The sequence below is a fragment of the Rhipicephalus sanguineus genome, chromosome 1 (assembly GCF_013339695.2).
Source record: "Rhipicephalus sanguineus isolate Rsan-2018 chromosome 1, BIME_Rsan_1.4, whole genome shotgun sequence".
NCBI classification, from domain to species: Eukaryota; Metazoa; Arthropoda; class Arachnida; order Ixodida; family Ixodidae; genus Rhipicephalus; species Rhipicephalus sanguineus.
This window is the reverse complement of record NC_051176.1, coordinates 219789654-219806593: the sequence shown is the minus strand read 5'-3', so window position 1 is coordinate 219806593 and position 16940 is coordinate 219789654. Positions and strand designations below refer to the sequence as shown.

At 41.6% G+C, this 16940-nt stretch overlaps 2 protein-coding genes and 1 non-coding gene across 4 annotated transcripts in view; 1 reads left to right on the top strand and 2 right to left on the bottom strand.

Moving 5' to 3' along the window:
- The window catches only part of LOC119372469 (heat shock factor protein 1), a 65385-nt gene extending 63707 nt beyond the window's left edge, over nucleotides 1-1678 (top strand). Inside the window, exon 11 of one of the 2 annotated variants that reach the window (XM_037642950.2) lies at nucleotides 677-1678. In XM_037642950.2, the coding sequence (XP_037498878.1) occupies nucleotides 677-1002 (326 nt within the window). In that variant the 3' untranslated portion in view covers nucleotides 1003-1678. The remainder of the gene's footprint in view (nucleotides 1-676) is intronic. The other variant, XM_037642942.2, reaches the window with a different exon arrangement.
- Nucleotides 1679-4565: 2887 nt separating this feature from the next.
- The window catches only part of LOC119372457 (GMP reductase 2), a 45715-nt gene continuing 33340 nt past the window's right edge, over nucleotides 4566-16940 (bottom strand). The window contains exons 5-7 of the mRNA XM_037642936.1: nucleotides 16138-16326; nucleotides 13324-13526; nucleotides 4566-9788 (exon numbers count right to left, since the gene is read on the bottom strand). Of these exons, the coding sequence (XP_037498864.1) occupies nucleotides 9599-9788; nucleotides 13324-13526; nucleotides 16138-16326 (582 nt within the window). The 3' untranslated portion in view covers nucleotides 4566-9598. The remainder of the gene's footprint in view (nucleotides 9789-13323; nucleotides 13527-16137; nucleotides 16327-16940) is intronic.
- Trnas-gcu (transfer RNA serine (anticodon GCU)) lies at nucleotides 15773-15845 on the bottom strand. Its single transcript has one exon. It is a non-coding gene; the product is annotated as a tRNA-Ser (tRNA).

The following is a 16940-nucleotide window of genomic DNA, read 5'->3' as shown; positions in this document are numbered from 1 at the left end:
CGCTGCTTTGCGCTCTGTCGGCGGCGGAGCAACCACAGAAAATGCATGCAGCTCCTGCTCATGCCGAAATGACAAAATTCGGGGCAAAATCCCTAGGTTGTCGGTGGCGAAAATTTGTTATATCAAGGGTGTCTCCTGCTGCCTCTTCGTTACATAGAGGTCGCAAATACATGTGCTTCTACGGAGTAAAGATGGGGAGTAGAGAAACTTCGTAATATCGAGGAATTCGTTGTATGGAGGTTTGTTATAGGCAGGTTTAACTGTATGCAGTGTATTGTTAAAACTGGTTGAAGATTTTGACTGACTAGTTTTTCACTTCTATGTGTAGCTTAGGGCTCGAAATTGTGGCAGTTAAGGTCAACACCTATTGTACACCATTAGGAGGAGCAACAAGCAATCAGCTCAGTAGATGGTGCCAATGCAAAGTTATGTAAGAGAGAGGTGGTGAGAGAAAATTTTCATTTCACAGCCAAGTCATCCAAACAGTGTTGATCCAGAAGGCCCACAATTGAAAGCATTATTTTTTTTAAAGCCTGTTGTATCAATCTGTATTTTCAAAATGTTCAAGAGGAGAGATTGCTTATATGAAACTGCATATAAAATTTTGGACATCCCTTTTGATTATTCATTGTCTAGAAAAAGATTGTTACTGTGCATTGTCTTTTTTCCAATGCAGGTAATGAGTTAGTGCAGTACACACCAAGCCTCCTCGACCTGGGCATTGAAGAAAGCTCTGCATTCCAGCCTGTCAGTGAACTATTGCTGTCTGATGATGATGAACTTCCAAGCAGTTCAGCTGCACTGAATGCTGCTAATAGTGAATCTTCAGCACCCAGGTCCAGCTCACTGGTTACGTGTGAGCAAAGCCAAAGCTCACAATGTGCGTCCCCCTCCTTTCTGTTTCAACACAACCTCAAATCGGTTGCGCCAACCAAATCCCGCTCAGCTGGAAAAAAGGGCACATCATCAGGCAGGAAACGTCGTGGTGGTAGCAAGAAGTGAAATGGATTGTGGTCTCCACAGGATATGAAGTACACATTCTAGCCCTATGGCTAGCAACTAATGCACTGACATGTTGCGAGTCAGGCTGGTACGGTTGTGCATTTGCACTTAATGTTATATTCTATCTAGAACAGAATTCTAAAATGCTGCTGCTGTTAACTATACAATCAGCAGCAGTGGAAACATCACAGACTGTGATGGCTTGAAAGAACAAGACTAGTTCTAGAATGCACCAAATGCAAAGAACACTATAAGCACACTTCAAATTTAGAGCTGGCCACCCCTTGTTATAGCCGTTGTTGTGGATCAAGCTCTGGTTGATCAAAAATGGAGAGGACGCTTGTCACACCGTACAGCGAAGTCAAGAGGGACAGACTGACAAGATTAGTGACCCAGTGACGTGCACCTCCATTGTTGTTCGGGGCTGGGCGCTTGGACAAAATAATAAAAGACAATTCGATACCACTGGAAGATCTCTTCAATTTGCCTAAGCCAAAGAAGCAAGTTCAGGTACAGTCGCTCCAGACACTCTTAGGTGGGTTGTACCGCTACAGAACAGAGAAATAATTGCATGCTTTCACACACATATGATTGGGAAAATGTCTCCAGAATAGAACATAACATAGTTTAAGCTTACAGGCTTATAATTTTGTAGTTGCATCAGATGCGGTATTACACCTAGTTTTGCAACCAACGCTCTGCATTGTGATCACAATATACGTTACACTGAAGCCAATAAACATCTGCCTGTGTAGAAGTAGCTCTCAGAGCAACATTTGAAGCAGGCAAATCTTGGAATTAAACATTTTTTATTTGAAGACAATAACAGATTTTTTACCATTTGCAATGTTTATGCAAAAAAATTGCCTAGCACTTCCCATAGCGACGAACACTTTATTAGAATGAAGAGAAGCCGCAGGGTCCTTTGGCATGCCCTAGGTGTGGGTGGAGTCTTTGAAGGAAAAAAACAGCGCGAAGACTGGACACAAGAGGAGCACACATGGGGTTCTTTACTGAGCTGGAGTCCTCGGTCTAGGACACCATAAGCCGCAGCTACCAGTGCCCTTCCCAACTAGACCAAGCTGCTCTCATGAGTTGACACTCCTCATAAAATTGACTCCAAAAACTATGCTTCCTCTGCAATGAATAGATAAAAAATCCTTGAATAGGGGGTGTCGCGGGAGTCAACATTTTTCAGCAAGTAGACTTGCCTTTGTCAAGGCAGCAAGTGCTTTTCTTAGCACCACGTACATGTACACCTTCATCCCTCCCCCCAACGACAGAAGGGGGTGAGGAGAATAGAGCAAGTGGGAAAGGGGGGTGGGGGAGCTAAGTATGGGGCTATTCAAATAGCCTGTGTGTCGGATTAGGAGAGTAAGCGGGAAGAAGAACCTAAGTTTCAGATTTTTCCCGTTTACTTCCGTGCTTTCATGCTAACATCATTTTTTCATGCCTCAATACTATTCAAGGTGTCATGACCCCTAAAAAAAAAAAGTACCTATGAAACAAGGCCTGTTAGGTGAGTGATAAATCGGGCTTGCTCGCATCGACCACCTACGGAACAGGTGGTCGATATACACAAATTAACACAGATTGAATTTTTTAAATGAGTATTCACAGTGGCTGCTTCACAACTTAGTTTTATAAGAACCAAGCCATTTCCCAATCCATTTCCAATCCACAAACCAAGCCAGCTCTGGATTGACTCCAGAACCTTAAAGGGGCCCTGCAACACTTTTTCAGCACGGTCAGAAAATGCTGCGGATCGGTAGTCGAGGTTCCTAATAACATGCGAGCCAAACATAGTGCAGCACGCGGCCTGGAATTTATAATTAATTCTCGGTCAGCGAGAAATTGCTCGTTCTTCTCTCGACAAATGATTCCATAAACCCAAATGACTGTACCATAAACACAGTCCATGACCATTGGCTCATTTGGACATCGTGAGCTGCATAGTTGCAACGGCCACCGCGGGATGCCGCAACCATAGAGTTTCCTACAATACTTACTAGAGGGAGCTCTGGCGCTAGTGTCTATGGGAGCTGCAATGCATCGCGCTTCAGCCAGCATGGGAATCATGGGTAGTACACGGATTTGTCTAAACTTCGTTCTTTCGGCTTCGTTTGGCTCCGCGTCGCCTGCATCCGCTTTGTCGCAAAACGAAGTTCAGCAAAAATCAGCAGTTTCACTTCACCACTTTAACTTCTTTAGGCTCACCGATTCAATTCTGGTCACGAAGTTCACAATGATCCATTCTTTTATTCGAAAGAAAACCAAAACATAGCAATAAACAAAGCCACAAGTGCGTTCGAAGCCCACAAGCACGAAGACTAGGCAAATCTGTGTACTACCCATCATTCCCATGGTGGCTGAACGATCGCAGCGCCAGAGTTCCCTCTAGGTCATTTTAGGAAACTCTATGGCCGCAACATGCCTGCATGTTCGCTTGCAATCACACTGAAAGCTGTTCGTTCAAAGAAAAAAAAGCATTTGTTGAAATTTTCACAGCAGTGGTTTCTTTTCAAACTAAGTAATCTTAAGAATCTATATTTGGGCATGTTGGAATTGAAATGGGCAGCGTCAAAAACAACACAAGAAGGTGCTGTGGTGTGTGCTCCTTCTTGTGGCCTTGTTTTTCGTGCTGCCCATTTCAACATGTATAGGTAACCAATCTTGACTGAGTTATACTGAAGGCGCAGTCTTTCCTCTTGAATTGTCTATTTGCAACAGCTAATCAAACTAACTACCGTTCCTCACCAGTGTGCGTGGTAATTTCCCATGGAAAGATATGTTCTTTGTCCTTGCATTTTGTTATTGACTTGCCTTGTAACATTGCTTCTTCAATGTCTTTTAGCTGATGAATGTCTTATTGTGAAATAGTGACTATAATGAGTCGTCAGTCTGGTATACTAACCAAGTTTTGGAAACAATACTCCTCTTGAAGCTACGACTTCATGCATATACCTCTGTGTACATAAAACTTCTACCTTATCACTCGGCAAGTTTACTTGGTCTAGTCCATTCTATATTGGAACACACAGCGTCTGCCTAGAACCCTGGCATTGGTTCACTACCATCTGAAGTTTAATCTGGCCAATACAGAGCATTGCACTTCATACTTACCACTGTAGTATGTGGGTTATTTATAAAACAATCATTACCAGTCACAATGCAGATTAATTACCAGTTTTGTCTTTTCTACAAGATTTTCTATAATCCATTGCAGGCTAAACTACACCTAGCTACTTGCTGTACAACCTGCACCGATCATCCCAGTAAAATAGGAATTCCTTTTTAACAAACCAAACAGCTTTAGATGGTTTTGTTCCAAGCACCTCTGATCTTTAGAACCACCTTTACTTTCATCTTACAGAATCAGTTTTATAATTAAGCAGCATTTCCAATGTTTGTTTAGGTATCCTGTATCTAATCCCATTCCCCTTTAATACCTGTGAGACCTGACGGTAAATAAACTGATGAAAAATCACAATGCAAAGGTCAGAAACTTCACAGATTGTTCCAACACTTCAATCACTATAATTGAACAAACTTAACAAGAACAGCAACTTGTGAAAACCGTTTATTGTGTATACAGTAAAATAGTAATCAGACTGTTAGCAAACCGAACAGCATCGGGCAACAACAAAATCACAATTTTAAGTGACTAGTCACTGGAAGACTGCAAGAGATTCGGGCCTTCGTGACTATTACATACACATTTGATTAAACAAACATTCCAAGACTAAGTGCAGCAAGAATTGATACCAATGATGTGTAAAAGAAGCATAGTTGCAAAACATGCAATACACTACATCAAAGTTACCAGAGATTCCTTCTCAATATGGCAAAATGACTGCTTAAGTCTATATCTTCAGAAGCCACTACAAAGTTCATCTTGACCTTTGCCACTAGTTGCCTTCTAGGAGGTCAAGTAAACCTAAACTTTCTGGATACAGTAATACTGAAATTTTTGCACCCATTCAAAATACCTGTCAACCACTTATGACCAGTGACAACGTCCAGTCACAAAACAGCAAAACAACCTATTAGAGACAGGCCGTTCATGAAAAGTGGGTGCAGAAAACTTTGCAACAAATATGTCATCCCCTACAGTGGCATTGGACCTAAAATCACAGCCTTATAAAAAAAATAGAAGTGACGTGTACAAAACAAATACATAAACAAACCTAGAATGAAAACTTTGGTGGAGCAGGAAGTATGCAACATTTCAACAGAAACGCACAACATATGAATGCATCTCAAACAACTTTTTTCAACCTACTCTGCTACTCTTCACATATCTGACACAGTCGGTCACCATGACATTGACACTCCTACCAGAGAATGCTGCACAAACCTTCCGATCACAAAATCTATGCAGTGACTAGACAGCATTAAGACTTAAGAAAGAACATCCTATTTTTATTGTAAATGCATAAACGAGCGATAGCAGATCTGCCTTCGGAAAATGAGCATCATGCATAGCCAGACCAACGAGTATACAGAGTTGAAATGAAGAAACATGGCACTTGCCAGCACATAAAGATTAGGAAGTTTGGTCTAAACAACAGCACCCTGCAGATGCCAATTACTACTAAATACAAAATAATGTACAGCAAGTTCACAGTCGAAAAAGCAGGCCTCGCCACAGCCAAATCCACTTTTAAAGACAACACCCAACCAGTAAGAAAGCTAACAGAACAGTGGCATTCATCCTAACACATTTTCTCCCGTTTTAGACAGGGGTTGTGTCCCGTTACAACTAGTACAATAGCCTCTTCTAAATCTTAGTACACTTTTCTGCAAGGCACCAATGTACTGCAGTGAAAGTGGCTTAAAAAGTGTTTTGCAGACAATAGAGCAAAGCCAGGAAATTTCAGAAACTGTCCTTTTTTTCTTTTCTTTCGCGGTGGGGTTAGGGTTAGGGTCTGCGCATCTGGATTGGACTGTATGATGATGTCCAAACTGCACATGGCCAACGCGGCCTCCATTTCTTGCTAAAGTTAGTGCAACTGAGAAAATTTTAAATCTGGTCGGCATAGCGTGGTGCAATTTCAACAATTTTCACGGTTTGGCTCAGCTCTTGCAGTCCTGCCTTAGCAGCCTTATCATGGTAAGAGTGATCTTTGTGGCACTGCAGAACAGCAATTTACCAACACAGGTTGGATAACTGTTCTCCTTAGTGTCTCTTTAAAGGGCCCCTAAACCACCCAGAGGTCGCAATTTAGTTGTAGACTCGTGCACAACTGTCACACGACAACGAACATGTAGCCGTGAGAATTTTTCGAAATGGTGCCATAATAGCGGAGTTACACGCGTTTGATGATCGAAAAGCTGCAATTGCTCGTTTCACTCTTTCCTTCGCTACCCTCCGCTTGTCGGCTGGTCTCCTTTCCCAAAGCCGCTTTGCCCTCCTCGCCGAGTGCCCCTCACAATCTTAAGTGACATACCGTCATCGCTGACGCGCTCTTAGAAACAGCGGGCACTTCCGGTTGCCGTGACTCCATGAACTCCGTGCTTCTCGGCTAACGCCGTTGCTACGGCGTTAGCTGCTACGAATAGTGCCGGTATGGACCTCTCTGTGGTGCGTACGCCTTCAAAGGATCGCCAAACATGATGGACCCATACGGTGACGTGTCGCGTCTTTTCGTTTTTCCAGTCAGTGCTTTTGCAGCCAAGCACCGCACACAGATACGTGAAAGCCATCGCAAAACACTGTTGGAATCAGTCCGCGCAGCTTGTCAGAACGCTAGGCGTGACTGTGCTGGTATGCCAGCGATTTGGCAGTTGCGTTACGGGCCGCAGTTACCGATTCGCAAGTGAACAGCAACGAGCGCGGGCAGCTGCTTGCAGAGTAACCGGAAGTCGTAGTCTCTTGTTCGACCAATCGCAGCATCGCCTGCATACCGCATCACAGATTCGACATGTTCACATCACACACGTCACTAGGGAGGCCGAAAAGACGCAGAGAGGAAAAGGGATTGTTTCTTGGATTTTGTGGTGCGCCCACGGCTTGTAGCGCTGCCACTTGTGGCATCGTTGATCGTGACGGCATTCTGTACACGATGCGCATGTTTACTCGAAATGTTTGAAAAAAATATCGAGGTCGTTCAGGGGCCCATGAGGAGTTGTTCTTGTCAAGTTGCCTAACAGCAACTTTTTCTTTCTCCTCTTGAGCTATGCAATGCATGAAATCAAGAATTAGTACGACATCACATGATAAGACTTAAGGCTATTTCATCTAATCAAACTATGGAGAATATTCATGTGTAGAGCAACACATGGTCAAGCACTGACCATTCAGCAAGTTCAATTTGCCCACTACATAAGCATGAAGCAGTGTTATTCAATTTTCCAAGTTGAATCAAGACACCTGATGCAAGGTGCCACGTCTAACCAAGTACCACGGTATAGAACTCCGATGCAACAAAACACTTTAATGCTTAGGATGGCCATCTGCCTAAGCGATTTCAAATTCAAAAGGCAAATGCTGCTAAATGTTAACATGACAAAGAAATGCTTCTTAGGAATTGTATGATGCTAAGTGATGCATAGGGGGTGTTATAACTGAAATGACGTGCATTCGTATTACACACAAAGCAAATGCAGATAATTTGGGTTTGGTGCTCACCGGTGAGAAGTTTTCTATTGCCTGCTTTAATTAGTTTCCCTTTATGTCATAATTACAACAGTTCAGTTAAAAACTATAACCCCTATGCTTTTCCTTGGCTCCATAATGGCTGTGTCTAACAACCAACGATGTGCCCGTCAATCCGTTTTTCTTTCATTCCCAGGAATGGAGTAATTCAAGGTGCCTTTGGCAAAAAATATCATATGGAAAAAAAAAAAATTATGGAAAGTGTTTCAACACTGTAAATCAGTACAAACTACCATAAAATAAAAATTACTTGCTTTACCCTGTTACATGAAGGTTTAGCAGCTTTCCCTGTGCAACAAGCTAAAGTTAAGTATGACGAAGCACTTGCTACCACATCCTTTGTAGGACTTGCGAATGCCAATGCCCATTATGGCTTTCTAAACTTTCTGAACTCAAAAGCTGGTCTGGTAGCCATTGCAAGGCCAAATCGCAACTCGTACCATTTTTTCACTACTGTGAGCAACAGAACTAAAGTTTCACACCTATGCAAAGCTCAACAAAAGACGAGAAAATTAAAATGATAACACCATCCATAAGTAGAAACTAGTGCAAACAATGGTTTTCAGCATTTAAATTTGAAGAAAATGTTACGCTAATTTTTTTCGGGGATTTGGTTTTAACAGAATAGGGTCAATGGTAGCATATTTACAAGAGAAAGGAGTCATCAGTGTGTAGCTGTGAGCCTACATGTGGTACAATTCAAAGAGCGCGGTGAACTCTAGACAAAGCATCCATCTGGCACCCAAGCAATTCTTACTTTATTTGCGTCTATTTAGCCTGCTGTCCATTTCTGTGTTAGTATTCATACCTTTCAACTGCAGTATTTGCAGTGGTATAGTGTAGTTATCCTTAGCCACTTTTCTTTCATACTGTCAACACTACAGATAATCCTGGCACAAGCACCTGTGCCACCATTACAGCAGCTAAGAATGCAACACAGGGCAGGGCAATGATTTGTCTCCAGTTAAGAACATAGTTTAAAGACAATTTATAACCACAAATATGTAGAGCAAGGAATAACCTCACATGGCCGGTAATTTCACAACTGAGCAGTTTCCAAACATTAGATGTAAGCAAACTTGTTCACACTATGAAAGGTATAACCCAGGATGAATGTTACTTTTCAAACATATCGCACTGGCACCTGCACGGATGAGCAGACCATTTCTTGATAAAATGAAAAAAAAAAAAAAAGTTGATAAAATGAATTAAACATGCACATAAAACCAAGTGCTCCGAAGAAATCTCTGAAGGCTTCCACACAAACGTAGACAGCTAAAAATAAAATGCAACAAAAAGCTTTTAAAGCCATGCCCTTGATTCCAATCATGGTTGAAAAACTGCCACATCAAAATTGCCTAGGTAATGTAAGCCAAAGCTGGTGTAATGTAAAATATAACCACCTCTACCATATAATGTCTGAAGCAGCTGATTCTTAAAAGCATATAAACTGGAAATAAAAAAGCCCCGTGCAAGGCAATACCAAACATAAAACATAGAACATAACCACCTAAAAGCATACACCATACTTTCCGGTTAATGTGCTATGCTTCACCTTAACATTTCTTTTACGCCTTCCAGCAGTTCAATGTGTTGAACAGCTGCAAAAAAAACTTAGATAAAATTGACATTTCTGGTGTTGTGAAGAGAGAAAGGAAAAAAACTATCCTGTCTGCCTCATTTTAACAACTGCATCATTTAATGTGTCACTTCTGTCAACAGTAGTTGCTTGCATGTCTGCTTGGTGCCACCAGTGAGTCAATCTCAAGAAAAATAATACATTATCTAGAGGCAGCAAAGTATGCCATACAACAACATTAACAGTTTTCACACTTTTTAACATGAGATTCTTCCACTTTTAGTAACACAAAAACAATGCTCAGCGCAGAACCTATATCAAACAGACACCAGTCAAGCCCAGAAGATACAAGTACATTATCAGGCTTCTTGAGAGAACACTTGATTCAGCTGCTGTGTCACTCGGATAAAGGTTGTTCGACGAGTGAGCTCCTTGAGCCGACCAGCTCCTGTATAGGTGCAAGCCGAACGCAGACCACCCAGGACATCGAGCACTGTTGCTTGGACTTCACCACGATACGGCACCTGCACGGTCTTGCCCTCCGATGCCCTGTATCAAAACGAAACCATTGTTTACAACAAAATGGCACAGCAAGAAGAAAGTGTGCATTCAACAGAAGTTAACAGACTTTAAAGGGAACTCTGACCAAATGAAATCTATTATTTCTGCCAGTAACAGCCACATTGTACTTTCTAAAAGAGAAACAATACAAGCAAGTCAAATCTTCACATGAACGTTTGCCTCAGCACTTATGTACCAATATAAGAAAAAGCAACTAGCTTTGATGAACCCACTCAATGTAGACACATGAAGTGCTAGTTAAAAAAAATCTAAGAAAAATATTTTATGACACCTGAAGCCATTTCCCTGCTGCTTCACTGCTTGGTGCCAGCTTGGTTAAAACATTCCAAATTGGAAACTTATTTACATTTATGATTTTCAAGGATCTATCAATATATCTGGGTAATGCAGACAACCACAGTGCATAGACCACACTCTGACGATGATGTACTTGTACGATGATGACAAACTTGTACTTGGTGCGACATCTGAAATTTCAAATGAAAAGCAGTGCGCGCTTCCTGGTCGAGGGAAGCCCACTTCCCACCGAAGACAAGGAGGAGGTCATAAAAGCCTCTATGTGAGATGAACTGCACACAATAATATTCATCGCAACTCGTAACTCGATTAATTCATTCAATGCTGCAGTGGTTATTTGTTCGATCCATTCTGCTCTACTATAAGCCAGTTACAACTGCAGAAAGCAGTAGTATTTTCCACATCAAAGGCGGATGCACAAAAGCCTGCACCAATGGGCGCACACTCCAGACTGATGTGAACACAATGGGCAGTGACCCTGCCATTGGATGACGTGCAGTATAGCAGACAATGTGCAGCATTGTAGAAGGCACGCGGGCTATCTTTTTTTTTTCTCTCGAACTGGTATATGCTGTAGCATTCCCATCCATAAATTTAGAACAGCGCAACAAGGCAGACGAAAAGACAAATGATCACACGAACACAAGCGCCGTTCTAAATCCATGCATCCATACCAACTCGGCCAATTGTTAGTGCTACTCAGCATTCCCATCATGAGAGCTGTAACAAACCAGTCATCAAGATATAAAGTATATATTAAAGTCATATTTACACCTTGAAGTTAAGAGTTTTAGGAGCACGACAAACTTTTTTTTTGCGGTGTCTGAAATTGTAACCAAGAATAGATAAGTTTAGAGATATCAAACCTAATGTCCACTGGGCTTTCTTTTTCCCTGTACATTTAAGATTTACATAGTTCCTTGTCTCTTCATTCCTATACTCTTTCCTGCAGACAGTCCCTAGAGGTATCAGCTCAAGGGACTCAGGCTGGCGCTGACGCATATCACGAAGCATCAGACATGGTACAGATTGCGGCATTCAGCTGCTGGAGCATTAACCAAAATGTGGAAGAAAAAAAAAAGAGAGAGAGGCTTGTGATAAAAATGCGATGTTGACTCATGACTCCTAAAAGAATGCAGTGAAAAATGTTTCCAGAAGCTGTACAAATGGGAGAATGCATCTGCCACACGGAGGATAGCTCACACTCTCATTGCAACACTTTTTCAGTTTGTGACAAATTTTCAGTTGCAAAATAGCAAGTGTTAGCAATAGTTTTTGCAAGCAATTACAATAAATAGCAAGTTTCTAAGTTTTTTTTTAACCTACTTTTCTCAGCTTACACATTTTGGCAAAACAACAGCTGTTTTAAAAGACTATCATTTCCAATTTACTTTGCCCTAACCTGCTTTTAAGGCAGTTTCTAGACATCTACACAAATTTTGTAAGGAACAATGTAAGGTACATTAAGATTCTTAAATAATCTAGCAAAATGATTTAGACGTGAAATTTATTGACAATAAAAAATGGACATAGTTTTGAAAGTGACGATAATCCTATATTGTCATAACGAGTATGTGAGTAGTATAGAAGGAAACCACATGGAAGTTATACAGTTAGAACTCGATCTAACGAAACCCGATTTTAGGAATTTTCCTATCTAACGAAGAAATTTCCATTCCCTGGCAAGTACCGAAAGGGTTCAATGTTTTCATCAACTCGAATTAATGACGCTTTCATGACACTGAACTCAATTTAATGAAGTTTTTCTAGAAATAAATGAGAAAAAATGTGACAATTTCTTTCCAATTTTTCCAGGCAGCTTTTCTTCGGATGTGCGCAGCACTATCACATCGAAACATCTAGCCACCCTAGTCACAACACTAGTTTTATTTTGACGGGGCTGCACACCATTGTAGTGCAGCAACGCCATCTATTTATGTCTTTAAGACAAAAATAAATAAAAGCCTGCTCTAAGGTCCGACAGGGGGAGACCTAAGCAGGGCCAATGACCCCTTGCAGCTTCGTTGACCTCTGAGTGCAGGGGCATATCAAAGCAGCCGCCAGGAACGAAGGGGGACAGAGAACCCCCGAGCTTTGGGAGAGTTAGCGTGCCTTGGACCGTCTGAGTTGGCGTATGGGCACTGCCTGCCAGACGAGCCCTCATTGACCCGATGGTTCCCGGATGAGTTTGCGTAGGCCCCCCCAGGATCGGACCAGCGGACTTGCGTATGACAACTGATTTTCCAGACGAGCCCTAGCTTTTCCAAAGGCACAGTAAGGCCCGTAACTCATGCGTGGTGACACACTGTTGCTTTAGCTGACCCTGTCTGACCTAAATCAGTCTGGTCCATACCAAAGCAACCTTGTCCCCACCGAGTTACTCATCCCCCTCGTTGCAACTGAGGGTGCCCCTTGTAGTCACCACACCACAGTCAGTAGCGCTTTTACATATCAAATGGCGCTGGGCTGTAGTGGTTTGTTGTCCCAGCAAATACTCCCACAGGAACACGATGGTTGCTTTCATTATTTAATGGTTTATGCGACAGATGGCACTGATCGTATCCTTGGAACTTTCTTGATCTGCCTGCTTCGCCAATTAACTGCATTCGTTCTCCCTATCTTTGAATATCGGCACCTTGTCGTAGCTTGACGCGATTGTCTACCTCGCCTGCATCACCCATATATGGGAGGAATTCATACTCAGCCTGCCCTCGCTATCTTTTCACAAGTGCAGCGTGTATTAGTGGCAAATAAAATGCCGCGGTTTAGATTTCAAAAGACGGAAAAATCCCTTCCTCAATTTTACAAACTCCTCAATTTAATTACATAATTCAAGTGCCCTCATCACTTCGTTAAATCAAGTTTCAACTGTATAACAAAAAATTCAATGAGTGCATTATCTTTAAAATGATAGTTTTCTCATGAGATATTATTGTACAATGCTACAACCATAGCTTTTCTTTTCCTGCTTGCACTGGTGTGATGAAAATCTGAATATATTCTGATGACTAGAAAATAGGTTGCCCCAGTGATTATTGAAATCTGTTTACCCATTCCAAATGTGACACTTCAGTCCCGCACACCCCTTAAAATTCAAGCCACAGGAGTGCAAGAATCAGTGCAATACCTGCCATAGCCTCGATACGATTAAAAAGTTGAGCATTCCCAACACAACAGACACAAAATTACAAGTCACAGTTTGTACCTGTATTCTGCAACACCTCCGTGGTATTTTTCCATGGCAGTGGCAGAACTCATGCCATAGAACATCTTGTACTTCTTGCCATCTTTCTCAATAACCTCTCCACCAGACTCATCATGGCCTGCCAACATGCCACCCAGCATGACGAAGTCTGCACCTGCTCCAAATGCCTTGCTCACGTCACCAGGGCAAGTGCAACCACCGTCCTGAAAGCATGAAGGAGTCCCATATTTTCAAGCACAGCATGCACTGTCATCAGCACTGTCACACCTTTAATATTCCTAAGCAGGCCAGGCATAACTCTGCATTGTAAGAGCCTGGCGACAAATTTGACGACTTGAAAAGCTTGTCACTTAAGCCGAAGCTTGTCTCTCAACTGCATGTTGTACAACTGTTTAGTAGATCCACTTGGTTGAGAACCTATCAAGGCCTACTGCTACAGAAAAGTAAAAGGGACTGAAAAATTCATGATTTGCACCATATTTGTAGCATATACAACCTTCTTTATTTTGGAAAGGTTGGACATATAAACAGTGCTAAAAGATTGGTACAAAAAATACAGACAAGAGCTACACATGTATGCACCAATGCTAGCTAAGAGCTCTGGCAGAAAAAATATAGGCATACAATTCGAAATTTAAGCAACTCGTTTAGAATGTACAGTACTCACGGATTGAAATAGGACAATTTAGGGCTAAGTAATGCACATGTTTTCGGTTCTACTGTCTTCATTTCGGGTGATAGCGGCATAATTTTGACTCGAGCGTGTAGAACAGAGCCAACACTATCTTTAGAGAACAGATTCGTCGCGACATGACATGGTTATCTCGTGCTATTGCGCATAGAAGTCCTTATACTAAAAATGTTCATGTCGCGTTTGAATCTGTGAGTACTGTACTGAGCTCAGTGTACTCGGATTTTTTTTTTTTTTTTTTTAATTTTTGTAATCTGAGGAAGAAGGCTACACAGTCGAATAAGCTTGGCTTTTTATTGAAGATCATGAGGGAAAAATGAAATGAACTCAACCATACAATCAATAATATCTGGGGTTTTACATGCAAAAACCAAGATATGATTATGAGGCACGCCATGGTGGAGGGCTCCAGAAGTTTCAACAATTTGATGTTCTTTGATGTGCACTGACATTGCACAGTACACTGGCCTCTAGCATTTCGCCTCCATCGAAAAGTGACTGCCAAGGCCGGGATCAAACCCAACTCAACGACACAAGTAAAAATAAAACACCTTGGATCATGAGGAGAAGAAAGAATTCTAATAGAGCTGGTTCACTAGGGTTGGCAAATTGTAGAAGTGGGTGGCATTTACCCTGTACCCTGCTGTAAATTCCACATACCATGTAGCTGAATATGAATATAGATAAAGTGTACTTCTACAAGTACAGTAATATTAAAAAACACCTGGAGTAAAATTGTATCTATAAGTACCATATATACATGCCATCGGCAGTGGTGGCCATGGTGTAACGTGCGATATGAAGTGTTACTAGGCACAGATTAAAAAAATAATTTTTCTATTAACTGTATTTCCATTACTTTTGCTACATGCTTATGTTCCTTAAGAAAAAAACATACATTAAACTATAATAAAGCAGATTACTCCACCACCAATCATGGTCTATAAACTTCTTATCAAATCTTCTGTTCCAACATTTTTGTGCCAATCAGTAAACAAAAATGGCTCCATGATAATGGGAAGTTTCAGGGTCTCATGCACGCACATATCTTTATTTCTTTTGATACTACAGGCCTTTCCATGCTTTAAAGAGAGAGAGAGAGAGAGAGAAAAAAGCCTTTTCAAGGTTGCAAAGTGCATGACAACCAAGGCATTTGGGGCTAAACATCAGTGTCATTAGCAGGTGATATTAAAATCCAGAGCTTTAAAAAATTTTGCAACTGATTACAGACGTGAAATAAATTTATTTAACTTTCCAGAGAGCACAGCAATATTCTTTCCAGCTTTTCGTTTATGTAATCAGAAAAGTGTTTTATAGTTCTGGAAACCACTATCACCAGCTAATGGCCCTGATAATATTCCATTGATAGATGATAGAGGTGCTCAGTGCTCATATTTTGCCCCATGAAGTGCCCAATTGCCCTGAACAATTTTTTTACCAATATGCTTAAAATATAAAACCATCCCAACTTTCCATGAAAAACTGAGGTAAAATTTTACATGAACCTTGCTGATATTACAAATGAAATAATAAAGCACACCACAATTTATCCGAGTGTCATCTTCTGCTATGTCAATCAATCAATCAATCAATAATTAATAATAATATCTGGGGTTTAACGTCCCAAAACCACGATATGATTATGAGAGACGCCGTAGTGGAGGGCTCCGGAAATTTCGACCACCTGGGGTTCTTTTACGTGCACCTAAATCTAAGTACACGGGCCTCAAACATTTTCGCCTCCATCAAAAGTGCAGCCGCCGCGGCCGGGATTCGATCCCGCGACCTTTGGGTCAGCAGCCAAGCGCCATAACCACTAGACCACCGTGGCGGGGAATCAATCAATTTTAGCTTCCTTTGAAAAGGGAAATTACATGATAAAAGCTTGAACAATGATTACAATAATTTCTCGGGTTTCGCATGCAGAAACCATGATGTGATTAAGAGGCATGCTGTATTGTGGGGCTGCTGATTAATTTTGACCAGCTGGGGCTCTTTAACGTGCACCTAAATCTAAACACAGGTGTTCTTGCATATCGCCCCAATCGAAGTGCAGCATGCTTTCACACTGAATTGAACCCACGTTCTTCATTCCCCAAGCAAGGAAAAAAAATTCCACTCACCGAAATTATGTGGCCGTCAAGGCCATGAGCTGCATCAGAACATTCAATGACTGCGCTGAGCTGTGGATAGCCTACGCCAGTCTTCTTGCGCGTAGTACAGACAGAGCCTGGTCCAATGCCAACTTTAATTATGTCTGCTCCAGAGAGAAGAAGCTCCTCTACCATTTCTCCAGTGACAACATTACCAGCCTGAAAGGAATGCGTAAAAAAAAAATCACAGAACTCTGCCCACACACTGAACACAGAACCTGGCGATAAAAATACACAAGAGTAAACCAACAATAGTGACAAGTAATCACACAAGTAAAAGCCCTCATATCAGTGTATGTAAAATGAAAAACTGCAAGCTGTGCGAAAAGCTGACAACTCTGCTAATTTCCATTTCATAGTTTCTTGCCCCACTAAAAGTAATGCACCAAAAGTAATGTAACACAAAAAGCTGCTTCATTACCATGTCATCAAACCAATGAACAGGTAATGTTCATATCATTGAAGCAAGTCTCGAGTTCAAGATCATTCACCTTAAAAGTAACATGATTACAAAGCTCCATCGGCTCTTTATCAAGAGCTCCCCGAAGCTTCAAATAGACTGTGCCACTTCCCTTTACTGCCTTAAGTTACTGCATATGCTTCTACATGGAGCAGAATTGTGCCAAGGTCAACCACCATTAACCATATTATGTCAATCACATCAACTCAACTAACCATAACTGTAACGTAAAGCCATACATCATGCTTGATGAGACATGCTCTATGGGGAAGTAGCACTGGATAGGTGGCGCACCCAAGAGTTCCCTATATCC